Raw genomic sequence first — 25,921 nt, 5'->3', positions numbered from 1 at the left:
GCATGTACCTGTGAATCACACGTGCTTTATAACTGTGCACGGATGGATTTGACAATGCTAGGTCATGGATCACAGGGCACAGCTGGATCAAAAGGGATCAAAGGGTGTATTTCAGTGCATTGATCTATCAGAAGCGGGAAACACAGCGGCAGGTGAAATGCGGCTGAACCATCTGTAACTCATTTATGTTAAGTCAAAATGGAATTTTAATTTGAAGTGAGCATGATATTGATGAGTCTCAGATGATATTAATGATCTTTATAAATGTTTTTTTTCAACCACTATTTAAGACTTAAGATTTTTTTAGGGTCTTACCCTATCTGCAAACAGGAAGGAGGCAAGTACCTGTACATTTGTTTTGGATTGGAACATCATCAGACTTTTTTCAGTATCCTGAATGATAATGCCCATTAAGTTTTATTGTATTCTAACAAATGAAGGAAGGTTTGTAATGTGCCTAGTGTTTTATAGCACCTCTGCTGAAGCTTAACAACACATCTCAGTGAGTGTGACTCACAGGCTTCATTACCACACAAAGACAGGCCTGTTGAGAGACCAAGCGGACACTTGAAATAATGAGACAGATCGTTTAACGCTGCGTCTTTCATTTCAAGCAATCTGCCTTTCGAAAGCTGCTGACCTTGATTGCTAAGCATTGGCAGCGACTAGAATGACTGCACTCAAAAACTACTGTTGTAACAAAACCCAATGAGAATCCTGTCCCCGTGTCACATGATCTCTTACAAGTGACAGCATATAAAGAGTGTATATTAATATATAAAGGACGAACCTAAATAATCAGCATTTATCAGAGTTCAGTCTCACAAGTTTTCCATTGGTAAATTCAGTTAGTTGACGACAGTTCACAAGCTGTTGCCAGTGGTTTATACCAAGGTTTGAAACAAGCCAGCCCTTTGGTTGCCAAGAGTGGCGTTCAGCCAACATGTGAATCCCCAGATAACACAAGTATAAATCATACTCCGTTACGTTGCCTGACGCTGCACACACTTTACCGAGCAAGAGTTTACGATCACTTACTGTATACATCAGTGTAGCAAATGTCCAAACAGTGTCTTATCTTCAGACTAGACTAAACAGCAGGGAGAACTTCTAGAACAGATGGATGATGGTGAGACGTAAGGGAGGGGTGACTCAAAGTGCCTGGCTGACTTGGGAAAGTGAAAAGAGCAGGTGATGGAGTCGGCTCCCCAATGTGTCCATGTGATTAACACTGTCAAACACTGATGACATCAGTGGAAGCTTTGGATTTGAGATTTGCTTATTGTGTGGAATTGTTCAAGCATGATTGGAGGACTCAGAGTGACCTTCTACAGAGCCATTTGCTGAGTCCAAATTCAGTTCCTGGACTCAGCAAATGGCTCATTTCTATTTTTGTGTGTAACTGTAGATAATGGTACTTAAATTTTGGGCTACAAAACTTGAACTTGCTATTTGAGACCAAGGCAAGTTGGAAGGCAAGACTTACCACCATCTTGTTAAGAGACACCCAACAGTCTGAAGGGAAGTCCTGCAACATGGGCACCAAGAACTGCAGACAGCCATCCCAGTGGCACAAAAGCAGCATCATGCCAATCAGATTGAAGATGCGCATCACCGCACTGGCCAGGTCATAGGTCATGTGAAAGATCTGTCAGTCAAGATAAGAGAAGCATTACATTTAGTAGAAGGGAAGGGCTTTCTAGGACAATCCGGATCAAATTACCAGGGCTCTGAAACAGAGACACAGGTAATCCATCTTCGCATATTTAATTTTTGGAGGGATTCCCTTGACAAGGTACTATTTCAAAACCCTTTTGACCTGAAGATTATTTGTGACCTCTAGATTTGTGAATACGAGCACACATATTGCATTAAGACCAGGTTTGCCAAAGCTTTATGCAGCGAGTACAGTACATCCTACAAACTTCATCCTGTCAGATTAGATTCAATACAGAACATGTCTGTGAATGATGAATGTAATGTGCCAAGCTGATACCATGTTCTTCCTGGCGGGACTGGAAGAAAGACTGGAGAGCAGAGAATGTCTCTTGGAGACAGCCGTGTGTGCAGTTTGTTTGTGGTTACAAAGTGGAGAGGACAGCTATTGGAGAGCGATCTGGAGTCAGTCCAGGATGATGCCTTGTGTGGTTGTGCGAGACAGTGTCAACACTTTCTTCCCATACCAGAAACAAGGCTTGTCACACCTGAGAAAAGCCAAGTGATCCAAATAGCAACTAGGCCAAAATAAACGATAGAAGAAGACAAGCAGAGACACTACCCTGGCTTGTGTTGTAAAGTTCTTAGCTGGCGTGGGTTGTTTTTCTAGCTTGAGAAGCAGCAGCACATGGAACCAGATCTGAGACGATGCAAAACACAAAACTGACTGGAGACTAATATTTGAAGAGAAGCATCATGCCTGGAGCTCTTAAATGGTCGGTAGTTAGGGCTGTTTGTTTAGTATATCATTGTTGCTGTGCAGTTCTTGAAAACCTCTTTGATCAGGGTCATTGGTCTCAAAGCAATGTAGAAGCACTTATGGGTCTCATGGCACCGCCATTTGAACTTGTTGAAATTAATGATCCATACCAAATATAAATACTCTGTTGTCTTCTGGCATGCATAATTACCGGTGTGAGGTGATTGTGAAACATCAGCAGACAAATGTCCTCATGAAAACACTGGCTTGTGCAATCTTTGCTTGTGTCTGTACAATATGGTTGCCAGGCATGATTTTTAAGTAGTTTTTCGTGATTTTTATGTGTACCATGGTGTGGTTGGTGGTCTGAAACAATTTAGTTTCTAAAGTAAACGCTTTTAGTTTCCACTGCAGAATTTAATGTATGCACATTATGACAACTACTTCGGATGACTGAATTTCTTTCAGGAATTTTATTCAGTGCCGGACTACAAATATCATTTTTTGAATATGTTGTTGTAACCATAGAAATGCTTCAGTTAATATATCAATCTAAACATTTTGATTTCTTTGTGTTTTTGTTAACATACAGTTAGCATAAGCATACAGCTTAGCATTTACAGCGTTTCACTAAATTATAAATTGTCGATATAGACTGAACATCTAAACATTTTGCTTTAGGTTTGTAGTTTCTTTGTGTTTTGGCAAGATTGCGATTGCCCTGATAGCTTAGCATAGCATTCACTATTAGCTTGTAATCTTGTAAACTAACCATTTTGCTAGCTTATTTTTTAATTACATTGCTGTTTGAATGCTAACTAGCCTGATAGCTTAGCATTTTTGAACAAAATTAAAAATTGCCAATCTAGAAATTTTGCTTTGTTTGTTTGAGTTTTTATTTTCTTTGTGTTTTTAGCAAGATAATAACTGGCCTAATAGCGTAACATAGCATTCACCACTTGTTGAAGTTTTTCTACAAATAAAACCAAAGAAACATGGTTACAATAGTTAAACCGTGGTAACCACAAATTAACCATGGTTTTACTACACTAACCATAGTTTAACCATGGTATTTCTAGTAAAACTGTGGTTATACAAATGAGCATCAATACGGCAAAAAAAAACATTGCGTCACACTTTATTTTAAGGTCCAGTTCTCGCTATTAACAAACCATTAACTATGACTTTTCCCTCAATAAACTTGTTTTTTGCTGCTTATTAATGGTTAGTAAGGTAGTTGTTAAATTTAGGAATTGGATTAGGGATGTAGAATATGCTAATGCAGAATATGTGCTTTATAAGTGCTAATAAACAGCCAATATGTTGATAATGGGCATACTAATAAGCAACTGGTTAAGAGCAAGAATTGGTCCCTATCCTAAAGTGTCACCAACCATGGTTACTACACTTTTACTTTAATAACCATGGTAACTTTTCTACACTCTACATAATCTTATTAGCAAAGGGTTAACAATAAAAGCCTTTTGATTAGCTAACACACATTATGATCATGCTACTGTGGCTAATAAAATGCTTTTCTTCTTGACATGTTTACATGCAGTGCAATATTAGGATAATGGGCAAAAACTAAGTGTGCTGTTGGGTTTTTTTCTAGCAGTTTATGCCTTTCCCTGATAAAAGAACACAGTTTAAGTGTTTACATGACCTACACATTATTGGGTTAACGTACTGACTTACAAATGGGTTTCACAACTTGGTCATATCTTCAGGAGGTCTAACTCGTGCTTTGTCCCTGCCTGAGTAATCAAGAGCTATAAGGGGGCCAAACAGTGTGGAGTGAATGTGGTGCTGCTGTGCAAGGTTGATTCAGTAATTGAGGGCCATGCCTGGCTCACATTACCACTATGTAATCAGCAGCATAATTGTCCCATTTAGTGGCGAAAAGAACACATAAAACTGAATCATCAGTCGGCTCAACCACAGGCAAACCGTCACATTTCTGTCACTCTGAACAGCTGGCTCTCTATGTAATCATCTGAAATGTTCCCAATGTCGGTTGTCGTTTTAATGGTAATGCACTGAACTGTTTTTACAATTGTGGTCAGTCAGTTGCTGTTATTAACGTTTATGATGGTTAATTACTCCAGGCTACGTTAATTAGCCTGTGCACCTAATTAGTCACCCACAACAAAACACCTAGAAGGCAGCATTGGAAATCAGTGAAAAGCACCACTGATCACATTATGCCTCTCGCAATTACAAACAAGAAAAGTGACGTCAATAGGTAAATAAACATTTGGGCTATGTTTGGAATAGCATACTAACTAACTAATTAGAATATAGCTGCGGTATATTGTATTTTTACAGTAAGCAAATTTACTGTTTGCACAGAATATTTGGATAACTATATCTGCCAAAATCATTAGTATTATAACAAGTCAATGTGCTTGGACTTCTATTTTCAGTTTGACAAATTAACCATATATCATATTTTATGATATTTATGAAATTAAAGTCAATGTCGTTAGCACTGCTAGTTACAAGAACGTTCAACATAGCATCACTTGCGATTTTCAGCATATTTCGTGAGTTATTATTTTGACACCTAGAACTCTGATAAAAACGATGTGTGCAAAATATGTTTCGCTGGCTTGGCTTGGACCTATTGACTTGGATTTATCAACTGTTTTTGAGTTACCAATGTTATTTTCAGTCATCCCATGAACGAAAATGTCTTATATTGGAGAAGTCAGTGAGATAAAGTTAGTAGTATTGAAAAGGCGGCCACCATCAGGCGACCTACTCAGCGAAAAAAAGTGTTTCCGTTTCTTCCCAGCATCACAATTCAGAAGATCCTGTCTGACTTCAACAATGAAGATGAACAGCAACGGCACTCATCTTACCTCTTCCCATTGATGGATGTAACGAATCAGTCTGGATAGTCTAAGAAGTCGCAGTAAACTGAGGATTTTGGTGAAACGCACAATCCGCAACGCTCTGGCTGTCTTGTAAACCTCCGAGTCAATGCCTTTCTCTACGATGAGAAAGATATAATCCACTGGGATGGATGAGACGAAGTCCACCACAAACCATGTCTTCAGGTACTTCTTCTTGATCTTTTCAGGGTCCAGTATTATCTCAGTGTTTTCTTCGTAGACTATGCCTGTGCGGAAGTTCAGTACCAAGTCCATGAGGAAGAACGTATCGGACACAACGTTGAAGATAATCCAAGGGGTGGTGGTTTCCTCCTTGAAGAAGGTGATGCCCACAGGAATGATAATCAAGTTGCCCACCATAAACATTAGCATTGTGAAATCCCAGTAGAACCTGTGTGGGGAATGAAAGGAATGTGAAGGAATAGGTAGGTGAATTAATTTACAGGACATATTGTTAAATGCATGCACAAAAATGCCACAGAAATGTATAAATTATTTAGATTTATTTACAGACTACGCTTATATGACGCTAACAATAGGCATTTCAGTGTCTCAAACAAAATGTGTGGTATAAAATATATTGACATTTGAGAACATCACAGTACTCAAGGTAAGTGTGCATTAATTAATTATTTAGCTTATTATTATATTAATATGAGGATTTTTTTTTTTTTGTAACTATTCTCATTTTTTGTTGCAATATGTCGGTATACCATGCTTTTTAAATGTATTTGGTACATATACTCTTATAATAAAAAAAATGAGATTCAGTCTTCATGCGTTCGTTGAGACAGGGATACTCCCTATAAATAACCCTAGCCTCAACAAACACGCTGCATGCGCACGAGAAGAGAGGTGATATGGGTGTAATAAAACAGCATTTGTTTGATATAGTGCCTGTTGGTTGAGATCAATATTGTGAAATATTGTACCAATAAATAATAGTTACCTCAATCTATGCAAGGTCATCACAAGGACGTTGAGAAACAGATACATGGAACAAAGCAGGATGATAGTTTATTTTTGAGATCTTGAGAAGGTGAATTAAGGTTTACATGCACATTAAGATCTAAGAAGCTTCTCTTAAGGTGTATCTGTGATTTATTGATTATATATGGAGACATGACTGCCGAGCTGTCTGTGGTACTGAAAGCAAAACTTCTGAAGCGATCATAACTGAGCTTTCTCAAGCAAACAATGCAGCTGTAGCTGCTGTGTTCTAATAATAATATGAGCTCCATCACATAAAGCTCTCTTCGCATTTAAATGCAGTGCTCAGTTTGTCTTCTCTCTGAAAATAATACTAGATTACCGGCCTGCAATGCAATGTGTGACTGCAAATAAATACGCCGACTAGCTTAAACAAATCCATAATATATTTTCTTTTTCTTTTTTTGCATAAATGCACATTAACACAATGACCAGAATGCGTAAAATCATGGATGATGTATTGCAACCTCATAATGATGCTGATCTTTGGGGAAAAAAGGAATCCTTTGATTTATTAGACAGAGCACTTAGCTTTTATCTAAAATAATTTAATTAAACGTTGAACTGAGTATCTTACATAAGAGAATACTTTCTTATCTCTTTCTTATTCTTATAATAATTATTATTAACATTATTATGGATCTATTTCAGCAGCAACCTATGTGTGTACCATCAAGAGAGCAAGCACACTTTTGTTTTTCATTTGCTTAAATTTGTTTTATAATCATTAGTCCTTTATATAGTTTCATTTAATTATGTATTTTTTAATGTTTTTATACTTTATATTAATTGTTATTTTAAATATCAATTTTTTGGTATTGTTTAATGTTATGATTATGGGGTTTCAAGGTTATATAATTATTATTATTAATATTATTAATTTCATTTTTTTTATTGTATTCATTTTTCCCCCCAAATAATTTAATTTATTAACCTAGTTTTTATGACACTTATGATAATGAACAGTACTTTTTAATTATTATTTTATTGTTTTTATGTATTGTTTTATTTTATGAATGATACTCTTGTTCTTTCATAATGAATGGCTATTAAATAAAAAGTTATTGTTTGCATAAAATGAGTTGTTTCCTGTTGAATGCGCAGTGGTGTACTAACACTGTTGAGTGTTATTCTTTGGAGACACACCAAATGATGGTGAAAAATACTGGTCAAACCAATTATGGGCCTGTCTTTAATCAAAAGTGCATTAGCTACTGCTTAAATCGAAGTAACGATCTTGTATATTAGCCTTTATTGGAAGTTACTTGATATAAAATTAACCTGTTTGTCAATGTTTTTGAGGAACACCCTCTTGGCTCCAAGTCCTGAGAGATGATTAAGCACAGACCACAGAGGAGACGATATGATTCAAAGTGCTTGCTGGGAGAACAACAAACAAACCATTGAACTATATCATTGAGCTCCATAGAAAAGTTTTATTCCCACTGTTTTGATAGCATTTCATTCTAGACTTTATCCTGAGAGACTGTGAGGGGATCATTTCTGAAATTTGAAGTAAGTGTCCTGTCTACATTTCCCTTTGCAGTTTATACAGCTTTTGGGCAAAAGGATTTCCATAAATGATCTGGTAAATTACACACACTTGATGACGTGAAAAAGCTTTAGTGAAGCTGCTGCTGCTGCTGTAAGTTGGCCATCAATGATTAATCTCCATTTACTAAAAATCAAATTAATGTGAGGTCCTAATCCTTATTACAAATTATAATTAGTATTGTGCATTGTGTTTGATATTCAGGCCTATGGGTTGTTCCATGGAAAGGATGCCTTTTGTTTCCCTCATCAGCATAAGTGTGAATAATGACTGAAAGCTAATGCCAACTGGTACGCTGTTGTTGCAGGCGTTTTTGTAAAACATCAATGTAATGTTTATTATCATTAAATTAAATTTTATTTTAATGAAAACTTGTATTTTCTATTTATTTTCTATTTATTTTGTCAACTCTGTTACCCCACCCCCTTTAATTTAAATTGATTTTTTTTTATTGTCATAATTATATCATAATTATGTGCCACCTTGTTTAATCACTTCATCTTAAAATGTACATTTATCAGCAGGAGACATCTAAAATAGTCAACCCTGTTACTGTGTACAGTAAACATGATTTTTGAACAATGAATATTTGTGAAAATATCAGCATTAAATTCTCCTTTTAATAATTCACATAGTGGTACAACCTAGAGCTCAAAGGCTAAACAAACTTTAATGTCAACTCTACTTCAAATGTATGTCAACTCTGTTACTTTTTTTTATTTAATGAAAATAAGTACGTGCCTCCTTGTTTGTAAATCACCTAATCATAAAATGTTCCATTTGTCTCAAAGGGACGATCATAAATGGTCAACCCTGTTACCATGATTTTGCACAGTACAGTTGATTACTGAACACTAGATATTTGCAAAATAAATGAATAAAAATATCAGCATTAAATTATCTTTCTAATAAACACCTTGTAGTGCACTGACTAAAACTATAAAATGTCAACTCTGTTACTTTTTTATTTAATGAAAATAAGTGTGTGCCTCCTTGTTTGTAAATCACCTAATCATAAAATGTTCCATTTGTCTTTAGGGGACGATCATAAATAGTCAACCCTGTTACCATGATTACAGTACGATTAATTAACTAAACAAACTTTAAAATGTCATCTCTGTTACTTTTTTAAAGATATAATGGTATCATAAGTGCCTCCTTGTTTGTTAATTTATCTAAAAATGTTTGTCAGTAGGGGTCGATCTTAAATAGTCAGCCCTGTTACCATGATTTTGTATAGTAAACAGCTGATTACTGAACACTGAATATTTGTGAATGAATAAATAAAAAAAAACATCAGCATTAATGTATCTTCATAATAAACACCTTGTAAAAGTGTTAAGACCTTGGCTAAATGGAAAAAAATTTAAAGTGTCAACTCTGTTACTTTTTTTCTCTCCAAAAAGTACATTTATTTATTTACTTGATATGTGATTTTAACAAAATGTTATATATTTTACAATAAAGTATTTTTCGGTTGATTGTTTGTTTTTTACCAGAAAAGGCACTCATTTTTTATTGTATTCAAACATGAGCATTTGCAACAAGCTGTTGTGTCTCCACTGGTGTCACTCCATCATGCCTACCTGAAATCACTGTACGGATGTATAATCCAATTGCCAGCGGATTTGACTCGTTCCTGTTCCCTCTCCACTGCCTTTTGACTCCCAAACATACGCAGTGAGAATTTGTTGACCCCGGGCTGTAGCATGGAGCTAAACTGCCTCTGCATGTAAGTTTGATTGTCCCTGGCTTCGGCATCATCTGCCGTGATCTGGCCATCCTCAGACTTGGGAAAGCTGACAGAATTGCCCGGCTGCTGCTGCTGGTTCGAGGTCTGTCCCTGGGCCGGTGGAGCGCTGGAGAAGGAAACTCTGGAGTCCTTCTTCTCAGCGGGAGGAGCAGCGGCGGTCGGGGCAGAAGTGACCGAGCCGTCCATGCTGGAGGTGCTGGAGTGACATGCAGATGCTGGGAAGCCTCCACCTGTCTGCTTCTCCTGCTTGGAGAGGGTTGAGGACAAGCTCTCGTCTCTTCGGCAGTCTCCGTTGATTACGCATCTCATTCCGGTGCCATCCTCGCCGTCAAACCCACTCCTGTTCCTGGAAGCATCTCCGTGGCAGAGGAGCGCGGTGGATTCCGTGCTGCGTCCACAGGAGACAGAGGCGAAGTCCTTGTTGCTGGAGATCCTGCTCGCCGCTGCCGTTGCTCCCCCTCCTGGCGTTACATTCTTCATCTTGGAGGTAGAGTCAAGGATGTCGCCCCTGCGAGTCTCTTTGTGGTCTTCATCGCCGTCCTCCGCTTCGTCCATGACGGCGTTGCTTTGAGATGAATCCTGACGCAGCCAGATTGTGAAAGCGCAGACGTGGGCAGTTGCCTACAGTCCTTTACTCCGCGTCCCAATGTCACCAGACAACTACACCAGTCGCGTTGCTATGGCTGCACTCGTTCACTCCCTTACCTGGTATACCCTAAACCATCACAAGCTCTGTTTTCCTCTGAGCTCAGATAATGAATGGAGTCAGGAATTAAACTATGTCAAGGATAAATGAGTGGAAAATAGGACGAGATACGCTGTATTATGCGAGTCTTGGTGTTAAATATGCAAATGTAGGTTAGTGGTGTGTAATAGTATGTTTGATGATTCATTATCCAGCTGCACATTTCTTAACTTGGAGATATTGTAAATAAGGATACCTGAAATCAACGAATGAAACGGAAAAATCTAATTTGTTTAGGCTAGGTGGGCCTACATGTTGGCTTCATGCATATTTCAAAACGTCTTGAAAATAAATTTAATATTTCATGAATATCAGATGTTCTTATAGGCCTATACTACATTTGATTTTAACAAAAAAAAAAAAAAAAAAAAAAGTGTCATTTAAAAGTAATTTTAACTTTAAGACCATACACATTCATAAGGGTCATAATTTAGGCTATCATTTTGTCAAATGACGAAAACATGGTGTGTAACCAATATTTTAAGTTTTCCAAAAAGTATTTTTTCATAAACTACATAAGGAAACTACTCGATTATATTTTTATACAAGGATTTCAGTCTTTTGAGACATTTTTTGTCCATATTAAAAAATAAAAAGGTGGACAAGGCGGATAGGCCTACCATAACCATCACCTAGATATTCTGACAATAGGCCACGCACAAAAAAAAAAAAAAAACCAATTCAAAATGTGAAAACACTTTAATCATAACCTAAAGGTGATTTCAAATCTTAATGATTTTTATTTTATTTTGTAGCTTTATAAATGCATTGCTCTTTATGTGGAATCACCCCTAAGATGTCACAGGCTTCCAGTCATTAATCCATTTAGCAAATATTCACATGGAGAAAAAAAAAATGCGAGTAGTACTACTAAGGGTGACTATTTTGAAAGCCGATAAAGGTTTAAATGACATGCTTTATATTCTGGAGTGTCTCCTTGTTTCCAACGCTGTGATGTTTGTCACGTAGAGCCGCTCCCTACAGCTAAACCGAATAAATGAGTAAATGTCGCCCCCTTATGGTGGCTCAAAGAACAAGCCAATATAGGCATCTTCGTTATCTCGCCAAATGATTTATTTGGTTGAACACACCAAGCAATACTCAAAAGACAAAAAGTTAAAATCAAATAAGTTTATTTAGATTGTGCAAGTCAGTACAGTTGACAGTGTTTTAGATTTCCTATGAAGCCAAGGCAAAATTTGTACACTTCTAACAAGGTCTTAAATTTTACACATCTCTTAACTTTGAAATGGCACACATCCAGACACTATACTTCACAACGCATTACAATGCAAGTATGACGGTCAATAGGAGAGTATAATTTAAGCAAAAGCCTTCACGAAAACCCCACCTTCACTGACTTTACCTAAATATAACCATACCATTGTCCTCCATGTTAGAATTTGGGAAACAATTATAACGGATTATGCGAACAGCAAATGACACACTGTACTAGCACTTGGTCCTTAAGGGTCAGGCAGGAGGAATCCTAAGAGTCAACATTAGAAACTACATTATCAAATTTAAAATAAGCTTGTTTGACATTATTAAACAGAAAATTGTTAGCCTGAAATAATAAAGTGGCATTTGACCATCCACATGGAATAGAGCACTTTAATGTGCAGCGACAACACAAGTACTGCACATAAAAGTTGTTAATTTAAATTTCAATAATTAAAACTAGCATGTACAATAAAGTGGCTAAACATTAAGGCTTACAGAAAGGAAAACGACTGCTGTCATAGAAACTTGATTCAGCGATCTATTTGTATACACTGAACATGGTTAAATTCTCATGCGGCTGAACAGTGATTCAATTACACTCAGTAGATGTTTCGGAAAGTTGCAGTGCACACACTCGTTGAGGAACAGTGAAAAACCAGGAAGACGGAAAAAAAAAAAAATTTCTTCCCACATTAAGAGATTCACTAAACACACTTCTACAGCAAGAATACAATCATGCAATTTCCACCCCTCCCCCCAAAAAACATTTTAAAAATGTCAGCTGGCAGCACAATATGGATAGGAATAAAAGTAAAAGGAGGCCAATTATCTCAAGACGTTAACACTCAAGCAGAAGGTTAAGAACTCGCAGGGTGCACTATAATGTGCTACTCAGCAACTCAATTCTCCATATACATCTTCAACAGTAGTCATCAGGACACCTGAAAGATGGAAAGAAAAAAAAAAAAAATCAGCTTGATGGGGTTTAAAAAATATATTACACTTGAAGGGGGAAAAAAAAAAAGTTACTATTTTAAGTAATAAACAATAAGAAAAAGTTACTATACGTAATATTGTTTCTATTTTAATATTTAAGTTATCAAATATTTCATTGCCATTTATATTAAATGCATAAAATGATTTAATAGAATTGCATAAATCAACTTTTTCTAGTTCATATTATACAAGTACATGGTATAAAAGGTACACATTAAAAATAAATATTAATAGTAATTAATATCGATTAACATTATATTATTACTTTTATTATATTTAATACACGTTTTATATTCCATTATAGAAAATTGCTTCTACTTTTTAAAGTTATAAAGCACAAAAACATTTAGATAAATTGTATAGAATTATAATCTTTAATATTAATTGTTTCCATTTATTTTTAAAATTTAAATGATCAAATATTTCTTTACCTTTTATATAAAATGCATAAAATTTGAATAGAATTACATAAATATTTTTACTATAGTTTATTTTACAAGTCTACAATATAAAAAGATACACATTAAAAATAAACAGTTGTGATAGTAATTAATAATATAAAGTGTATAAAATATAGAACATTAATGTTCCATAACAGGTTTCATATTAAATATATATAAAATTATTTCACCTTTTCTCCTTTCTCAGTTGGAGTTCCTTTGCCGGACATTTTTGTCTTTGTGGTTTGTAGCGGCATTGCTCTTCCTGAAAAACACAGCGGCATGTCAGTTCCCTCTTTGATGTGCATATGAATTTCCTGAGCTAGAAGCACATCTAGGGCTACCGTCTAGACTTCAACATGGCCTTGAAGTTCCTTTGAGAAAAACTGCACAAATAACTTCTGCACTTCAACAACCTCTCAGCACAAATACTACAAAACACTTACAGTGGTGCAGATCCTGAGTCATCATCTACAGGAAGCAGGAACACATGAAAAGAAAAAGAAAAATAGTTACACACTCATTTTGACAAATGTACAACACTACAGTCTATTTGAACTGTTACAGTAACTTGTCTAAAATCTAGTGTGACAGCCTCAAGACAGTGAGAACCATAAGTTTAAAAGCAGAGCACCTAATGAGTAATGCGATTTGGGGACTGGAAAACCTTACTGATACTCTTAATTCAGTTATTTCTACTGCTAAATCTGTACACATCAACTAAACACAGCTATCAACATTTTCACAGCACTACTAACAATGATTCATGCAGAATAATGCATTTACATTAACCATGCAGTCTGATGTTGGATTGAAAGGATATGTTTAGTGGTTTTCAACCCAAGAACAAACGTTTCCAATCAAATATCATTTGTTTGTAGCACAACCTCACCTACAGATGTAGTAGAGAGAAAAACATTGTTCCTTTTCTGCATCAATCATGATGAAGGCTCTCAAACAACATTATATCATATTTGTAAACTCCTGCACTGGACTTCTGGAGTCAGCACATCACCCAGAAACCTTCCTACTGAAAAGAAACCGCTGAAAAATGTCCTGCCTCTGGCACATATGTAGGAAAGTCTATGGATATGACAACAGCTGTATGGAAATGAAAATAACACCCAATCACAACAAGAGACAAATGACTTTGAAAAAATTAACAAATCAAGTAATACTAAAGTTAGTGTTTTCTACAAAATATTTATGCAACTTATCTCTCTCAATATCAACAGTGAAGAATGTTATACATTTTCTATATATATATTTTTTTTTTAGAAAGATAAAGCAAATTGCATATAATTACATACATTTACATTACAATGTAAAATAATGCATTTTGGAGGGGGTTTGAAGTCACTATATGCTGTTTAAAACAATAAAATATTTAAGTAAATAGTTTATATTAATTTATGATGTTAAAGGATTTTATAATATGCATTTTTGTGGTGATTTTCAAGTCACTAAAAGATACTACATTTATAATAAGAAAATATAGAGGGGGGTTGAAGTCACAAAAGTATCATTTTATATATTCATAATATATAAATCATTTAAAAAAATATGGATTTTAAATGAAATAAAATAGTCTGGTTACTGGCAAGGTTGTGCTTCAGACAGACACAATCAGAAAGTAAGATGTAAATAATATGAGTTGACAACCAACAAACATATACTTTAAAAAAAAAAAACTAAAAGCTGAATCCGAGTTTGAAAGAGACTTTAACTGAAGTTTTCATGCAGAGAGCATGTCCAAACACACTCAGAAAGATGAACTGTCTTAATAAATAGTAATAAAGTTGGGATAAAGTTAGGATTATATATCTTGCCACCCTTAGTGCCATAAGGGTGCCGCCTCAGAGACGTAGAGGAAGCATAATCTAGGGCTGAAGAACATCATGCAATGAGAAGATGCAGAGAGCATGCAAAGTAGTATAACATGATCCGTCTGAAATGTCATCTTAGTTATTATGCATAATACCTTGCCATTTAAAACCCATTCTGAACTGCAATGTGTCAGACTCAGCTAAACACTTTCACTGGCTACAGGAAAACCAAAAAAAAAAAAAAAAAAGGTGCTTTTCTTGAACCTAAGTCCGACAAATCTGGTTAGTTTTCATCTTTAAGACAAACCGCCAGTGAAAGAGTTGTACTTCTCAGCCTATCAGGGAGAGCATTCAAACTCCCAAAACCACCCGTTTAAGAAAATCCACTTCAGTCTGACATGCAGTTTTGTGCACTTACCACAACGTAAAAGCAGCAGCGAACAGAGAAATAAACAACGTAAATAATAAAAATAGACTCAGCTAAGGAACAGCCACACACTTCGGCCAAATAAAATAAACATACAAAATCAAACTGAAATAGGATCTTGCACCATTACGAATTCATAAACAAATGTAAAATTACATCCACTGATCATTCATTTGTACATTCACGAAAATGGAAACATTATAACGGAAACAACTAGCATCACATACCGTCATTGATCTCGTCTGGCTTTCTCCTCTTCTCGTAGATGAAGATGATGGTGATGAGAATAATGACCTCAGCGACAATGCCGAGGAATGGCCAAAGGGCGGCCAGTTGGCTACGCACACGCAGCTGAATCTTATCGCTAGCTGATCCCATTTCATTGGTGCCCTGGCACTGGTACATGCCCATGTCTTTGTTGATGTCCAGATCTTTCACGTACAGTGTGGTCTTGTTGGGGGTGTTCTTGATCTCATACTTGTCAACAGTGCCATTGACAATGGCATCCTGTGTGTTGACAATGCAAAACTGTTAGTAAGATATTAAGGCTGATGATACACAAGGCAACTTTTTGAGAAATGTTGCTGGGCAACGGGCAACCAGGTGAGAGACGGGGCCCTTGAACAATATAAATGATCCAGATAGAAATTTGTTGCCCATTCTCAACAGGAAAGTGCTCAAGCAAAATTGCTCAAAAAGTTGCCCCGTGTAGCATCAATCTGAGGGAGAAAGAAAGAAAAAGAAAAAAACAAAAAACAAACTCCCATTGTGATCATCTTGATAAATATGGTGATTTGAAGTGCAACAACACTAATATATTCTATTAACAATATATTATACTACTATAACTACCAAATAATACTAGTAGTTACATTGTTACAATTCTATTAATAGAAGTGCTATTATTATTGTTTATATTTGTTTTATTATTATTATTATTATTATTAAGTTGAATGTATTGTAATTTTATTGATACTAGTACAATTTATTAAATAATTTTTAATGATAAATAAGCAACAATATATAGAATATAAATACAATTCAAATAACTACTAGCGTACAACAGTTATTTTATGTAATATAGTACTCGACAATAAGTTGAGGAACAGTGTCAGTGACAATATATTAATGTACTTACTACCACTGTAAGTTAAATAACTTATTTTACTAGTAGTAAACAAGTTGAATAAATTGTAGCAATTCTATTAATACAACTATTAGTACTATAATTATAAGTTATTAGAATATAAATTATATAATATCAGATATTTTATGTAATAGTACTTGACAATAGGCTGAATAACAGTAATTATATTACTACCACTATAACAGTTAAATTACTTTAGTAGTAGTAAACAAGTTGAATATATTATAACAATTGTATTAATACAACTAATACTACTATAATGATAATTATGAATTAAGAAGTTGTCACAACAGGTTGAATATAATATTATAATAATTCTATTAACATAACTACAAGCATATTTATTAAGTATTGTACTATTACACAACCATAACAATTGTAAATGTCAATGTCTCCACTGCATCAGTGAAAAGGCTTGAAAGCTTCAAGTTGATCTTTTAGTTTGAGTTTAACAACAAAAGTCTTGTTATGCAATAAACGGATAGATGCTACAGCTAGGTTAATAAATGTTCATCACGCCAAGCATGGGCGACATTTGGGGGGGGGGGATTTGCAGTTTTGCAGTCCGAATTTTGTGAGATCACGATGAACTTTAATGAGTCATGCTTTTAGTGATAAAAAGGGAGCACGCTTCTTGTGTTTTCTAGGATATAATTCAGAATTTGAATGAAATTTTAGTTTTTTGGATGCATACATGCTGCAAATTTTCAGGAATGATGCTGGATTAATTCGAGAATATCAGTAATAAGCAATAGATGGGACTAAAATGCCTCAGTGATTTATTCTGGAAGCGGTCCTGGCCAAACTTCCACAGACAGAGCGCGTCCTGAGCGAGATCCAGTTCACGGACTAAAAGCATAAACTTTATTGAGATCGGGAAATATCGACCAGTAATTTCATTTCCAGTAACGGATGGTACAAAGTTCAGAAATGAATGGTAGGCTATGCGAATTACGACAGAATAGTCCCACTACTGTTCGTTTATTTTTTCCGCACGTGTCTCACCACAATGATTCAAAACGGACACATTTTAAGTGACACAGGAAAGACAGAAAATTTAAATGAACATCAGAAAAGCAGCACGCACATTTCTGGTTAAAAACTAAAGGTCATCAACTGACATTTAAAACGTGAATCTTGGGCCATTCAAATCAGCAGCTAGAGTCAAAGTTCCACAGTTTACTAAACGCAGCCAACCACTAAGTTATTCTTCACTACACTGTATTGACAATGCGTTGCAATATAGTAGCGCATTGTTTTGATTCATAGGCTACATCCGAAAAAGATCTTTTTTTTTTGCTCTTTTCTTTCTTGCTCCCCTGACTCGAGAGTCAAATGTCGCCCATGATGCCAAGTGTCATTTAACACACCTTTGCGACCTTATCCAACCTTCAAATTGCATGGCCAGGTACCAATCTCGTGATTTTAGAACAAGCTTTAATTACCTTGTTACTTTCATCTTCACTGAGCTTATGCCAAGTCCAGTCAGTAGGCAGGGGGTATCCATGGCTCACACATATTAGGACAGCCTTGTCTTTCTCATTAGCATTTTCAGAGTGTTTGTAGGCCACTACATGTGGGAGAACTAACAGGAAGAGTAGAATTATGGGTGATGAGCACAATATACTTTAAAAAAATAATAAAATAAAAAATGCACGCAAGGCATGATGGATAACAGATGCAATAATCTGTCAGTCAAACTTCCTTACCTTTAACTTCAATGGTCGCATTAACCTCAGGTTCTGTTTTGAAGACACATGCATATAGTCCAGCAGAGTGGTAATCAATCTTTTTAATTCTGCCACAGAAAGAAAAACAAGCAATGAGACCCACAAATAAATTTAAAAAACATATTTCACATTTCACAGTTTTCTATGCCAATTGAGATCCCTCAATATAACAACAGCACCTTAGCAATAAAGGTGGAGGGGAGGATAATACAAGTAAAGAAAATATCAAATATAAAAGTAAACAGCTTTTCCATTACACCGCTCAGGCATCCCCATGGATATTTTTCCGACCCAACAGTTCTAATGGGAATTAAGGTCAGTGAACGTGAAGTGCCGGAGGCTCTTAAATCACGGTATTGTTAGCAACAGTAGCGTCGCAAAAACTGAGAAGCTGCATTATACTTAATGAACCTGTAAACACTAAATCTGAGAAACTTCTACTGAAATTAGAGTGCTATATTTCACTCTTCTTTAGTGATACAATCATTTCCATAAGGTTGAGGAACATACTCAAGTTCAATGAAATCTTTTGAAGTGGTTGACTCTGTTTTTTCAATGGTCTTGCCATTATGGGTCCAATAGTAGCCTTTGATGGGAGAAGAAAAGTTGGTAAGGTTGCAGCTGAGTGTTGCAGAGGTCTGGTTCTGGTCGTTCACCACCTCTGGTTTGGTCGTGATGGTTGCATCTGCCGAGGCATAAAAGTAGCAAAAGTTACACAAACATCAATTTTCATAACATTATGACTCTTTAACAGAGAAAAAAAAAAAAAAAGACATTTTTGGACACACGATGGAACAGATCGGAACATTGCTGTCCAGATGTTCACCACAATGTGTGCTGTAAGGCACATTGTGCTCTATCAAAGGAGAAGTGAAGGTACATTTGGGCTACTGGGAAACATGGAGTGAGCAGTTTGTAATGAAAAACAAATGGGAAGAGGGAACGAAATTCAACCAACCAGCAACTGGTTTGGAGACCATGAGCTTATGAAATCCTATTGTGGAAAAGAACTAGTTGTTCTCCAAGACCACCAGAAGGGTTAAGCCACACATCTAAAGAGCTTTTTAGATGTTTACTGAAAGCAAGCCACGCTAATGAGACATAATCAGAGCCCTTTTTCAGAAATGAAGGCCAATTACTGCGTTTAACACCTTCGGACCGGCAGTAACATTAACCGATCAATGCCATTTCTTTAAAAGGTTCAACTTCATCTCAAGCTCTAGACAGTGATATTCTCAGAAGGCATCAGATTACTATGAAAGAACAGATGGTGCTAAAGTAGTCATGTGACCTGGTCTCTGGTCGAAGAAAACAAAACAAAAAGGAAGGCGGAGGGCAAGGCAAGGGAGAGTCTGAATCTACGGGACTTCCTCCTCTACGCTAGTGGAGACGTTGCGATACCACAACGTAACTCACGTTCAAACACTATAACATTCGCTTGCGAGCGAATCCACTTGACTTTGGGTGGGGTCCTGAGGTCATTGCGGTCGGGGTCGTTTGACGCACGGCACTCGTAAACACCCGTGTCGTTGAGTGTTAAGTTGGTGAGGATGAGCGTGCTGGTGGCGTGGTTGATATAGGTGGCATTGATGTGTACGCGATCCTCTCTTGCGCCGTCAAACAGCTGAGTGACCATTTCAATCGGCTCTTCACCCTCAATGAACCACCATTGAACTTCGGGGATGGGGTTCCCTATGACCTCGCAATCCAGCTCAGCACTGTCTTCTATGAGTTTCATCTGAGACAAGGGCGATTTTATGAAGCCCGCTGGACATTTGATGAGTGATTTGGGTTTAGGGTGGACAGTTCATTGATGATATGAATAATGATTAGCAGACAGGCAGGCAAAGAAGAAATGAAACAGCACAGGAGAAAAGAAAAAGAGAGAAACATTAGAATGGAAAACAAAGGCATACACAAGAAACAAACTGGATTTTGAGTAGTGGTCGAACGATATATTGGCATTTTTCAAATACTAGCATTGGCCGATGCGACTTGAGAACGGCAGCACCTGAGCACATACCATGATGCTGTCATCGTTCAGTTCTGTCTAAAAGGATAGAAGTCTAATAATCAGATAGAACAATTAAATAAAGAAATGAAAATGTAAACAAAAGTAATAAGGATTGCTTTTATATTGGTAATAGAAAAGCAAACATTATAATACTTTCTCATTTGCCGTCAGCATTCAGCAAAGACTACAAAATTACAGTCTGCGTATTCGCAGATTACAAATACGCATTTATATCATTGTCTAATGAACATTTAATTTCACAAACTTATTCGAATCTAGATAAGATCTTGTGAAGTGTGCATTTGTCTCCCACATGGTCGCGTGTTTTCTGTGTGACGGTCAGTCCGTGCAAATTGAATGCGGACAGGAGGAGAGTTCAGCTTCACTGTAGACGTGTGATCGACAAACTTTAAACTCGTGATTTCAAGCATTTGCCCACGGTCATATTAATGTCATTTCCACTGTGTGCTGTATGTAAAATGACTGTTACTTTGGCTTTATTTGAAAAAAAATTATTCCCAATGCACACAAACTACACAGATTACCAAGTGTCCTGTTGGTTACAATGTTTACTTCATTAAATATTTATTTGTGAAAAATACATTGTCATCTAAAGTATGTTTATTTTACACATTTATTTTTAATCCATTTTCAAACGCTTTCAAATTTCTTAAATATTAATTTAATTATATCGGCCACCTGCTTTCCAACATATCAGCATCAGCTGTCAAAAAAAAAAAAATATATATATATATATATATATCGGTCGACCACTAATTTTGAGCATCATGATGCAAGACTTCATGATAACCAAAACCCAACTGAAGAACATTAGAAGCAAGCATTTTAAAAAGACAATGAGTTGAAGCATGCATTAAAACCAAAGGTTAGCATATCAAGAAATGCAATGAAAAATGAACAGTCACTTGAACTAAAGGGATGACTGTAATGGTAATGACTGACGAAGCTTAAAGGGGTAGTTCACTCAAAACAGGCAAATCTGTCATCATTTACTCACCATCATGTCGTACCAAACCTGTATGCGTTTTTTTCCCCCCTCAACTGTGGAACATATATATTGAATATATATGAAAAATATATATTTTTACCAATTTCATTGGATTCAGAACACTTTTTCAGAATATCTTCTTTTGATTTCCACCAGAAGAAAGTCATACAGGTTTGGAACCACATGATGGAGACTTTCATTTTTGAGCAAACTATTCCTTTAAACCTTGTCATAAGATTATGAATAAACAATTGACATGAACAGAGTAAGTGAACCTAAAAACAACCATTTCTGAAGCCATTCGTGTAGACATGGAGCATGTTCTCCAGAGAAAAACAAGGATGTACCGTGCTAATCCCCCATGGAGAATTTCAGCGATATTCTTCTGATCACCTTAGAACAACACACACCCCTGAACGACATGGAAGTACGTGCATAGCAGCTTGAACAACAACTCTTCACATCAATGGCAAGAACACTTTGAAATCAGCCCCAGACCTGTTGTTACTTCCTGCGGTGAAGCACATGTTTTCAGTGCGTTTGGTTTTGAAACAAGAGTAAGGTACGGCTCCCTTTTTGTCCGCTGCTGAGGGAGGAATGTTTTAGTGTCTTAGCCAGGGAGGGGTAAAAATGGTAGATGTTCACAATCCACATTACAGTCAGAGCACTGAAACTCCACACATGCCTTAGGCCTGAAATAACATGTGCCCTTTGAAAGCAGAACAGGTTTCATTCATTTGACCATCAAGAAAGGTCACCTCCAACGTTTACTAAGTGGACCACAAATTCAAAACCACACATATAAACAAGCTCTAGAAGGAATTTAAGCATATTTGTACATTTAAGTGTTTAGATTTAATGTTACCATAAAGCAGACGTATTAACCCAATATTTCAAGCCTAAATTATAAATAACTCCAAACAGGGAGAACAGTAAATCACTCGGTACAAAGTCTGCCACTTCTAGATTTGACTTAACCTGTTCTAGTAAACAAGTCAATAAGTTCACCTTCTCACAAACTGACATGTGGATTAATTGGCAGAAGAAATACTGACCTAAGGTCGACTGTTTCAACATTACATTTTCGTGGCTCAATCTCATGATTGAATGCCGATAAAATGTTCTCTATAAAAGACATTAATATACATTGCAAGTCATAACTGTTTAACCACAAGGCTTTTATGATTGTTACCCTAAATGTGCATGGGACATTCAGCTTACTAAAACACTGCATAAAATAAATAAGTCTCAATTTAGGCACCATGTGCCCAGGTTCAACTCTCATCAAAATATAGACAGAAAATGTGACAAATTTCAAAATATCAAATTTTGCCTTAGTTTGGTTTGTCTTTTTTACCTCCATTTCATCAAGATGAAAGTAGCGACATTTTCTGACACGTTATGTATATGCAAACACAACAGTTTATAAAAAATTAAGATGGAGTTTTAGTTATATTCATCAGTTGTTGATTTTGAAGTATGGGTGTTGCACTTAAAAAAAAATCAAAATATCAAAAAAATCAATGCAAGCTTGTAGTCTGTTGTGGACAGATGGGATTTAAAGAGACTAAATGATTCACGATGTCCGACGTGTCACAGAATCTGTTTGTTTTTGGGGGGTTTTTCCCACTGGAAGTTAAGACGTTTAGATTAACTTTACAAGGCCAAAAAAATAAAAACATACACACAATAAGATTTTTAACATTCATTTTTTTTTGCGACCAATTTTCTAGACACATTTTGAAATATAGTTTTGCATATTCCTACAGCCTTAGTGAGAACAATTAAAAAGTTGAAGGACAGGACTATCCTCACCAACCAAGCCGGGTACATGCTGACAAATACCCTTTTTAAGTACAAAATGGCTGCCAGCAGCACACAAAGCAAAAAAGATATCACAAACAAAACATTCTCACGCCTATTCACCTGCAAACAATAAATACCTGCTCATTTGCTCTAACCCAATTTATTGAGCAAAGCACAACTGAGCTGAACTGAAGATTGAGTAATCAGGGAAAATCTAATTTTAATTCTGATCTGGAGATGCTACAATTTCCACCATCCAGCTACGCGGCCTGACGTTCAACCGTAGCATTACTCAAGAACAGCATGAGTAAACTTGTTGCACAGATTGTTCCGTTTTGAGGAACCATCAATGCTTACGTGCAGAAAAGCACCTCCTAGGGTGTTTAGCGCTCTATTTCTAACAGAGCATGAAGCTGATTAGGTTTGGATTTACCGACCCTGCTATTCATCAGCTGCTGGTGCTGCTGCTGGGGGACTAAACTAATTATGATGGTGCCAGACCATAACGCAAAATTTCATTACTCTGCCATTTTCATTCATCATGCAAACCAACTGATTTATCTAAAAGGGTGGAAAGGTTATTTAAATACAAATTTTGCAGTACATGATTGACATTTACAACTAAACTGCTAACTTTCATTACCGCAAGTAAGCAACGGTTGATCAAGTTCATTCGGTTTGCGTGGATTCCTGTGCCACTTCCAGTGATGGAACATTATAATGAGCTTAAACTAAGCCTTTTACTGAACAGCGATAGACTAAAAGATGAAAATTGCTGCCCTACTGCCACCTCCTTCATGATTGGACAAACATGTTTTGACTCCCTCGGTTTCCATTTTATGATTACAGGCTACTCTCAACTGAGGTTGTACTAGACTTGACAGCAGGCCTCTAGAAAACTAGTCTGCACCGGTTGTCATGGCTGCCTGCTGCTTACCAAGACATCATTCACTGGAGCAGCTGACCTGCCAGGGAAGAGGACAGGCATTAATATTTTAACAAGCAAAGTTAGGTTGAATCCTTCCTGTAATTATTAACGGTCAACTAAGAAGCATGATCCTCTGAGAGTAGATCTCCAATTTTGGGAAATGTGTAACTTGGGTTACAACACTGAGTTGGGTTTAAAGGTTCTTGTACAAGGGGGAAAGAAAAAACAAAAACAGCAAATCCACATGGTGGGTTTTGCGCGGTTTGTACTTTGCATTTTAACACCATGATAATCATTTACGTCGTTAACTTTTTTTTTTTTTTTTTAATTATTAACACTATATGCACACTTACTTTTGGATACGTATTTCCTATGTGTTGGGATTTAAGAAAAACTTGAAGAGCTTTAATGAGTAAAAACTATTCAGCTGTTGCTATAGCTCCATGCGCGCGAGTCGTTTCCCCGTGGTCTCGTGCCGACGATTTAAACGGCCTTTAAACATTTCAAGCCATTTAAAACGTTCATATTCAATGTATTTTACTTGATCTTACGGTAAATACAGTCGACCTGTCGTCTAGGTCGTGTTTGCGTGAACAGAAGGCCTGTGAAAAACGAGCTCGTGAGCTACATGATCAACAGAAAAACAAGACGCCTTACCTGTCAGAGCCTCGGCTTCAAACCAACCGATACAAACGGCGAGAATTACGCCAAGCAGCTTCCTTCTCATGGTTAAATGTTTTTAAATACGTAACAGTATAAATATCGGGCCTGTTTCCAGAGGAAAAGACGGTTTGGAGCAAAGCCCTCGGTGAAGCTTCGTCGTCCTTTACTTGTTCCGAGCTCTCTCGTGAACGCGCACGTATACAGGCTCGAGGACCTGCGTCATCACGTCCGGTCGTCAACGTCACCGCCCTGTGTGCATTAAACTACATACAAAATTATTTCGATATGTTTAGGTTTTCAGAAATTAAGTAACAGGCTATGTCATTTTAACTAACCACTCGTGTGTTTATTTCAAAGCATGAGTATATTGTTCCTCTAAAGTTGAGTAGTAGGATGAAAGTTGCTCCAAAAATTAAAATTAGTTTCATAAGAAGGAGAAGATTATCATAACAACTTTTAGTTTTAGTCTGATCCTCAGCTATCACTTCAGCACACCTGAAACAGTTTATGTCTGGATTACTTTTTTGTCCTTTTTGAAGCTTTACAGACTGCATCCACCCCATTTAGGCTTTAACTGTAATAAAATAGGACTACATTTAGATTCTGCTTAACTTCTCCCTTTGTTTTCCACAGACAAATAAAGTTATACATGTCTAGAGTGACATTAGGGTAAGTAAATGAGTGAATGAGATTTTTAGTTAAAATATTTCTTAATAATTAACATGACAATGACTATTGTTTCTAAAGTTTGTAAATCCACCGCGGCAGGCAATGCTCTCCCCAGTGAGTCTGAATCCATCCTCATCAAAGAGATTCAGACTGGGCTTATTGTTTGCTTGTTCCGTTGATTATATAGGGAATGTTCCTTCCTTGGAAAAATATACATGTTCAATCTATCTGGAGATATTTATAGTGGGAACTCATTAGAAAAACATCTTTGTCTTATTCTGTAATAATACACAATTGCAAAGATCCAACACAGTCATATAAATAACTAAATAACCATCTTACCAAATAATATTCACAATAGAAAAACAACTGAGAGTTAATTTTGTCTCAATAAAATTTAATTGTTTAAATCTTGTTTAGAATTATTAAAAAAAAAAAAAAAAAAAAGCTCAAAGAAAAGGTATACAGTGTGTTTCATCTATACCAAAGACATGGACTATATTTACATAGACTATATTTTCTTCTTCACACTGCATTTCCCCAGTTTGATACATACAGAAATTTTACAGAAAATTACAAAACAATGAGGTAAATTGTCATTCGTGTGTCAAGCTGCTCCAAGGAAATTAGCTTTGCTTCCATAACACTATAGCACATAGGCTTAATGATTGTGAGCTACTTGTTTACAT

General features: G+C 36.3%; 2 protein-coding genes across 6 annotated transcripts in view; both read right to left on the bottom strand.

Annotated features, from left to right (window-relative positions):
- The window catches only part of hcn2b (hyperpolarization activated cyclic nucleotide-gated potassium channel 2b), a 33,604-nt gene extending 22,916 nt beyond the window's left edge, over positions 1-10,688 (bottom strand). For 2 of the 3 annotated variants that reach the window (XM_058760099.1, XM_058760100.1), the window contains exons 1-2: positions 9,442-10,688; positions 5,281-5,704 (exon numbers count right to left, since the gene is read on the bottom strand). In XM_058760099.1, the coding sequence (XP_058616082.1) occupies positions 5,281-5,704; positions 9,442-10,163 (1,146 nt within the window). In that variant the 5' untranslated portion in view covers positions 10,164-10,688. Of the gene's footprint in view, positions 1-1,486; positions 1,649-5,280; positions 5,705-9,441 lie in introns of all 3 variants that reach the window. The other variant, XM_058760097.1, reaches the window with a different exon arrangement.
- Positions 10,689-11,469: 781 nt separating this feature from the next.
- On the bottom strand, positions 11,470-24,771 carry bsg (basigin). Of its 3 annotated transcripts, none has more exons than XM_058760102.1 (9): positions 24,558-24,771; positions 19,560-19,910; positions 18,654-18,828; positions 18,123-18,211; positions 17,859-17,998; positions 15,494-15,773; positions 13,460-13,472; positions 13,205-13,278; positions 11,470-12,518 (listed from the first exon to the last, which is right to left on the bottom strand). In XM_058760102.1, exons 1-8 carry the CDS (start codon positions 24,625-24,627, stop codon positions 13,218-13,220), a joined length of 1,179 nt encoding a protein of 392 aa, XP_058616085.1. In that variant the 5' UTR covers positions 24,628-24,771; the 3' UTR covers positions 11,470-12,518; positions 13,205-13,217. The 3 variants fall into 3 exon arrangements, with proteins under 3 accessions (XP_058616085.1, XP_058616084.1, XP_058616086.1); XM_058760101.1 differs by having other exon boundaries at positions 13,460-13,484; positions 24,558-24,769; XM_058760103.1 differs by lacking the exon at positions 19,560-19,910 and having other exon boundaries at positions 13,460-13,484; positions 24,558-24,765.
- Positions 24,772-25,921: the final 1,150 nt, after the last annotated feature.

Source organism: Onychostoma macrolepis, chromosome 22 (genome assembly GCF_012432095.1).
Source record: "Onychostoma macrolepis isolate SWU-2019 chromosome 22, ASM1243209v1, whole genome shotgun sequence".
Taxonomy (NCBI): Eukaryota; Metazoa; Chordata; class Actinopteri; order Cypriniformes; family Cyprinidae; genus Onychostoma; species Onychostoma macrolepis.
Note: the sequence above shows the minus strand (reverse complement) of the source record. Positions and strands in the feature narration are given on the sequence as shown.

Bases quoted from the DNA above. Each gene is read 5' to 3' on its own strand.
- bsg (XM_058760101.1), bottom strand. From the start codon at position 24,627: ATGAGAAGGAAGCTGCTTGGCGTAATTCTCGCCGTTTGTATCGGTTGG. The intron at 18,829-19,559 runs GTGAGTTACGTT...ATGCCTCGGCAG, and splicing joins GAATGTTATAGTGTTTGAAC to ATGCAACCATCACGACCAAA. The intron at 13,485-15,493 runs GTATGTGATGCT...TGCTTCCTGTAG, and splicing joins GCCAGACGAGATCAATGACG to ATGATGACTCAGGATCTGCA.